The sequence below is a fragment of the Bison bison genome, unplaced genomic scaffold, assembly GCF_000754665.1.
Source record: "Bison bison bison isolate TAMUID 2011002044 unplaced genomic scaffold, Bison_UMD1.0 scf7180017864352, whole genome shotgun sequence".
In the NCBI taxonomy this organism is placed as follows: Eukaryota; Metazoa; Chordata; class Mammalia; order Artiodactyla; family Bovidae; genus Bison; species Bison bison.
In genome coordinates, this window is record NW_011494924.1 from 697,076 (window position 1) to 704,008 (window position 6,933).

Here is a 6,933-nt window from a genome sequence, read left to right on the forward strand (position 1 = left end):
CCCAGAGGCAGCTTCTCCAACCCCACCAGATCGATCCTTCAGCCCCTGCCCAGCCCGATGACCCCACTCACACTGCCCCGTTCCGGAAGCCCTTAAGCATGGCCAGTGCTGCGTGGTAGCGGCGCTTGCGCAATAGTGCGTTGATCGCAAAGAGCAGAGCCCGCAGCTGCGGTGGGCCGACCATAATGCAGGCGTCGCTGAGGGTGGTAGACACGGAGCAGGACTCACGCCCTGACAGCCGGGGTTGCTATTGCACAACCCTCAGTAGGGCTGGAGGTGCCGGATGGTGCCGGACATTGCAGCCGCGTCTTTGAGCCCATAGGATGTGTCTGCTGTCACTCATACGAGCAGGGCCGATCACAGAGCTCACTCAACTCACCAGGGGAATGGGACGCAAGCACTCTCCCGAAGAGCGGTCTGATTGGAAGAGAGGGAAAGCTCGTAGCCAATTACAATGGGCTCCGTCCAATTCGACCGCAAAAAGGTTAGAAACGTATTCCTGGATTTGTCCAATCAGAAAGCAGTTTCCCTGGGACTTAGAAGAGGTGTGTCACCTGTGAGCTTGGAAGTTTTTTGAAAGAGGAGCCACCCTCGGGAGAGTAGGGATGGTGACACGGGGAGGAGCCAGGCCTTAACTGTACACAGGACAATTCTGATTGGTTAACATGGACTACCAATCTTCTCAGACCATAAATGACTTGGCACCTTTACCTTTTTGGTTTCCGTATGTTCTTAAAAACCAAACATTTTCTCATGGTCCGCAGAAGACTGTATGATCTGGCCCTGCTTTCCTCTCTAATCTCACACCTCCAATCTCCTTTTGTCCCTCTCAGTCACTTCTCTTCGACCAAACTAGCCTCCTTGCTGTTCCTTGAGCTTGACGCTCCTGCCTGAGCGCTTTTGCCTTTCTTTATCTCCCTGTTTCCTATGCATCACCCCAAGTTCTTCCCATAGCTAACTCCTTCTCAACGTTCAGGCTTCAGCTCAAATGCCATCTCCTCAGAGAGGTCTTCCTAGATATCTCAGAACATTGAGGGGTGACATTTATGTATGATGTCACTGTGTGGAGATGTCATTGGATAGCGGTTACACATGGAGTGGTAGCTGTGACTTGTGAGGGTTTCCCCGGGTACTTGGGCCATCTGGTATTTATCTGTGACATTATTGCCTAGGTCAGTGTCAGAGGATGATGTCAGAGGTCAGTGAGAAGGAACTATGCTGGCCCTATTTTACCATTGGGGTTTCCCCTGTGGGTCAGCAGTAAAGAATCTGCCTGTAAAGCAGGAGACAGGCGATGCAGGTTCGATCAGGGAATGTCAACCCACTCCAGTATTCTTGCTGGAAAAATCCCATGGACAGAGGAGCCTGGCAGGCTACAGTACATAGGGATGCAAAGAGTCAGACATGACTGAGCATGCATGCATGCATATTTTATCACTACAACTGGAGTTTCTTTTTGGATGGGGAGGGGGGGAATGGTGGGCTAATTTATTCAATTAATTTTCCCTCTGAAAATAGCAACATTGGATAAAATATAAAAAAATATGCTCTGAGAAACACCAAATCTGAAAAACCTGGGGGAACTTCTAGGCCAATTATTACGTGAAAGCTGGTAACCAGATATTTAACAGGAAGATTGGAATATTGGAGCACCAAAGCTATTATGACTTGAGGGTTTTTGCCAATGTTGAACCTGTGGATTTCAGTTCTCTAGCCACATAGGGCAAGAGGGACAAAAATAAAAGTCCAGGGCCTATCCGAAGTGGGGAGCCTAACAGAAGACTCTCCTCACATTAGGCTTAAGGGTTTCACCCTTGTGTTTGTGAACATGCTACACATCCTACACCTCCAACCTGAAGGGAGTTAAGAAAAGGTTCCCTTGATACTGAGCAGAACAGGTTTAATTTTTAATATTAATTATTTTCACTTATTTTGGCTGTGCCAGGCTTACTTGCAGCACACAGGATCATCAGTCTTCATTGCAGCTTGTAGAATCTTTTAGTTGTGACTTGCAGGATCTTTAGCAATTGCAGCATGCAAACTCTTAGTTGTGGCATGTGGGAACTAGTTCCCCAAAGACTGGGCCCCCTACAATAGGAGTGCAGAGTCTTAGCCACCAGACCACCAGAGAAGTCCCTGAGCAGAACAGTTGAAGGAAAAGGAGCAGGGAATATTTTAAAAACCCTTCTTTAGGGAGTTGAAAACATTGATGAGTACTTTTGTGTCCCAAGGAATAGAGTCTGGTAGCCCAAGAATTCTCAAGCCATGAACTGGGAAACCAGTTTGAAGTGGTAACTGGATTGCCCCTAATTATCACTGGAAGTGATTGGTAATGCCCCCAAACCTTGGACAAAAGCAAATGGGAAGTCTTTCTGAAGAGGGCACATTTATCTTTGCCTTCAGGGAAGCACCACAAATAATTTTTCAAGGTGACACCAGCACACAGTCAGAGATAACCAGGAACCCAAGACTTCATGAAGAAAAATACAAATACAACATGAGGAACAGGTCAACACAAACTTCAGGTATTATAATTCACAGACAGGTTTTAAAAACTTTTGCACACAAGACTTAAAGTTAGATAATAGCTACAGGAAGCAGAAAATTAATTTTTTAAAAAACATAGAAAATTTGGAAAGGAACCAAACAGGACTTCTGGAAATATCACCTGCTACTCCCATGAAGAATCAGCCACTGATCTCTGACACATGGCCCGGCAACAGGAGATGCTATTTGGTTGGCAAACTGTTTGGTCCAGCAAATAGACCTTTCTCACAGAGATTAGTAAGTTTCTGCCATCAGGGAGCCTGGGGTAAAGAGTTGCCATATGAGGACACTTATCATTGCCCAGTGACACTTTTTTGGTACGTAACTCTGAGTTCCTCAGGGTTTGTCCTATTTCTTCACCTTTGCTCTGTGAAACTGAATTTATTTAATGAGCACCTGCAGATTATTTGCTGTATGTTAGGAGGTATTTCCTAATGGCTTTATTAACCAATTCATTCTCATCTAATTATGGGAACTGAAACAGAGAAACAAAGTAACTTGCTTAAAATGATTTAGCTAATAAATGATTGGAATCCAGCCCCTTATTCCATTTTTTGATCTTACCTGCTGTATTAGTTTGCTAGGGCTTCCATAACAAAATACCATGAACTGGGTGACTTCAACAAGAGACATTTATTTTCTCACAAATTTGGAGGCTGCAAGTCCAAGATCAAGGTGTCTTTAGATTTCCTTTCTTTCAAGGCCTCTTTCCTTTCCTGAATTCAGTATGCCAGCAAATTTGGAAAACTCAGCAGTGGCCACAGGACTGGAAAAGGTCAGTTTTCATTCCAATCCCAAAGAAAAGCAATGCCAAAGAATGTTCAAACTACTGCACAATTGCACTCATCTCACATGATAGCAAAGTAATGCTCAAAATTCTTGTTGAAGCCAGTCTTCAACAGTATGTGAACCATGCACTTCCAGATGTTCAAGCTGGATTTAGAAAAGGCAGAGGAATCAGAGATCAAATTGCCAACATCCGTTGGATCATCAAAAAAGCAAGAGAATTCCAGAAAAACATCTACTTCTGCTTTATTGATTATGCCAAAGCCCTTAACTGTGTACATCACAACAAATTGTGGAAAATTCTTCAAGAGATGGGAATACCAGACCACCTCACTCTTGAGAAACCTGTATGCAGGTCAAGAAGCAACAGTTAGAACCAGACATGGAACAACAGACTGGTTCCAAATCGGGAAAGGAGTACATCAATGCTGTATACTGTCACCCTGCTGATTTAACTTATATGCAGAGTACATCATGAGAAACGCTGGGCTGGAAGAAGCACAAGCTGGAATCAAGATTGCCGGGAGAAATAGCAATAACCTCAGATATGCAGATGACACCATCCTTATGGCAAAAAACGAAGAAGAACTAAAGAGCCTCTTGATGAAAGTAAAAGAGGAGAGTGAAAATGCTTAAAATGCAACATTCAAAAAACTGGGATCATGGCATCCAGTCCCATCACTTCATGGCAAACAAATGGGGAAACAATGGAAACAGTGGCTGACTTTATTTGGGGGGCTCCAAAATCACTGCAGATGGTGACTGCCACCATGAAATTAAAAGACACTTGCTGCTTGGAAGAAAAGCTACGACAACCTAGACAGCATATTAAAAAGCATAGACATTACTTTGCCAACAAAGTTCTAGTCAAAGCTATGGTTTTTCCAGTAGTCATGTATGGATGTGAGAGTTGGACTATAAAGAGAGCTGAGCACTGAAGAATTGATGCTTTTGAACTGTGGTGTTGGAGAAGACTCTTGAGAATCCCTTGGACTGCAAGAAGGTCCAACCAGTCCATCCTAAATGAGATCAGTCCTGGGTGTTCATTGGAAGGACTGATGCTGAAGCTGAAACTCCAATACTTAAGCCACCTGATGTAAAGAACCAACTCGTTGGAAAAGACCCTGATGCTGGGTCTTTTCTGGCAATTTGATCTCTGGTTCCTCTGCCTTTTCTAAAACCAGCTTCAACATCTGGAAGTTCACGGTTCATGTACTGTTGAAGCCAAGATTGGAGAATTTTGAGCATTACTTTACTAGCGTGTGAGATGAGTGCAATTGTGCGGTAGTTTGAGCATTCTTTGGCATTGCCTTTCTTTGGGATTGGAATGAAAACTGACCTTTTCCAGTCCTGTGGCCACTGCTGAGTTTTCCAAATTTGCTGGCATATTGAGTGCAGCACTTTCACAGCATCATCTTTCAGGATTTGAAATAGCTCAACTGGAATTCCATCACCTCCACTAGCTTTAAGGAAGTCAACCCTGAATATTCATTGGAAGGATTGATACTGAAGCTGAAGCTCCTATACTTTGGCCACCCGACGCAAAGAACTGACACATTGGAAAAGACCCTGAACCTGGGAAAGACTGAGGGCAGGAGAAGAAGAGGGCGACAGAGGATGAGATGGTTGGATGGCATCACTGACTTAATGGACATGAGTTGAGCAAACGCCAGGAGATAGTGAAGGACAGGGAAGTCTGGCATGCTGCAGTCCATGGGGTTGCAAAGAATCAGACATGACTTAGCAACTGAACAACAATATTTAGTGAATATAAGAAAATGAAAACTGTGATTTTTGTGATGATTGCTTTGGATGAGGCTAACATAGGTATTTAAGAAAAAACAAGGAGAATATTTAAAGTGAAATCTATGGTAGTCCACTTGTAGGAACATATGACCATGTTCATGGGAGAGATCGTTTTTTAAATTAATTTTTGGCTGCTCTGGGGCTTTGTTGCTATGTGTGGGCTTTCTGCAGTTGCGGTGAGCGGGGATTACTCTCTACCTGTCCCGCGAGGGCTTCTCATTGTGGTGTCTTGTTGCACAGCACAGGCTCTAGGGAGAGGGGGCTCAGTAGCTGTGGCTCACAGGCTCCAGAGCACAGGCTCAGCAGTTGTGGCGCAGGCTCTTAGTTGCTCCTTGGTATGTAGAATCTTCCTAAACCAGGGATTGAACCTGTGTTCCCCTCATTGGTAGGTGGATTCTTAACCTCTAGACCACCAGGGAAATCCCATGGGAGAGAGATCATGATTCTTGGCCACCTCCATGGTTCGCCTCTCCCTCCCAAGCACATCCCAACTCTTTATTGTGACCCAAGTATACTTCTTTGAAACATCATACCTTGTAATTAAATAATCTTTTAAAAGATTTAATGTCTGTTTGCACCCCCTCCACCAACTTAAGGGAAAGGACCACTGTATTCCCCGAGCAATTATAGAACTTCAGTTCAGTTCACTTCAGTTCAGTTGCTCAGTCGTGTCTGACTCTTTGCCACCCCATGGACTGCAGCACGCCAGGCCTCCCTGTCCATCACCAACTCCTGGAGTTTACTCAAACTATGTCCATTGAGTCGGTGATGGCATCCAACCATCTCATCCTCTGTCGTCCCCTTCTTCTCCCGCCGTCAATCTTTCCCAGAATCAGGGTCTTTTCCAATGAGTCAGTTCTTCGCATCAGGTGGCCAAAGTATTGGAGAACTTGGTACATAATAAGTCTCCAAGGAGGGGCTGATGGAACATAAAGGAAGATGATAGAGAGGTCTGTGTGTGTGATGGGGGATCCAAAGGAGGCAGGAGGATCCCTGGGAGACCAGGATGGGTTTCCTGTGAGGTTGGGCTGGGAGGGTTGCTGAAGTGGGTATTGGGGGTTTCTATAACAGAAATGGGATCCTCCAGAGCCAGGGATGGAGGCCTGTGTGAAGAGAAAATGGAGGTTCCCAAAAAGTGGAAGCAGGGGGTTATGTATCAGCCAAGGGGAATCTCTGAGATGATGGGGGCTTAAGACCAGGCAGAGAGGAGATTCATGTGGGGAGAGGCCAGTGGCTCCCAATACGTAGAGATGGTGGTTAGTGTGGGAAGGGGAATGAGAAGTCTATGACAAGGGACGGGACTCCATGTTGCACAGTTGGCCAGTAGTCCTGTATTAGGTGGAGATGGGGGTCCTTGCAACCAAGTTGGGTGGTCCAGATGGGATAGGAATAGGGGTTGGTGTTGCAAAGGTGGGGATACCGTGTACTATGCAAGTGTTCGGTCCATGTTGCAGAGTTGTGAGGTGGCACGCAGTGGGACAGAGGTCTGTGTCATGAGAGCTGGGAGTCAGTCCAGTGAGGGGGACAGGGGTCTAGAAAACAAGGTTTGGTGGCGGCTCTCTGCGGCAGAGATGGGATTGGGGGGGATCAAGTGAGGCCGGGAGAGAAGTCCATGTGCACCGCTGACAGGGTCATCAAGGCGGGGCTGGGAGAGTCCTGGTATCCTGGGGGTCCCACGGGTCATTCCCGGTTTTCCGGGATGGTGAGGGGGCTCGGCGGCGGCTACCGGGCGCCCCCTGGCGGATCTGATCCCGCCGCCGCCGCTCCCACAATGCCTTCGTAGCCCCGCCTCCG

The 6,933-nt window shown here is 46.2% G+C and overlaps 1 protein-coding gene across 1 annotated transcript in view; it reads right to left on the minus strand.

Moving 5' to 3' along the window:
• The window catches only part of PXMP4 (peroxisomal membrane protein 4, 24kDa), a 17,667-nt gene extending 17,316 nt beyond the window's left edge, over positions 1-351 (minus strand). Inside the window, exon 1 of the mRNA XM_010854863.1 lies at positions 72-351. Within this exon, the coding sequence (XP_010853165.1) occupies positions 72-184 (113 nt within the window). The 5' untranslated portion in view covers positions 185-351. The remainder of the gene's footprint in view (positions 1-71) is intronic.
• Between the last annotated feature and the right edge of the window lie 6,582 nt (positions 352-6,933).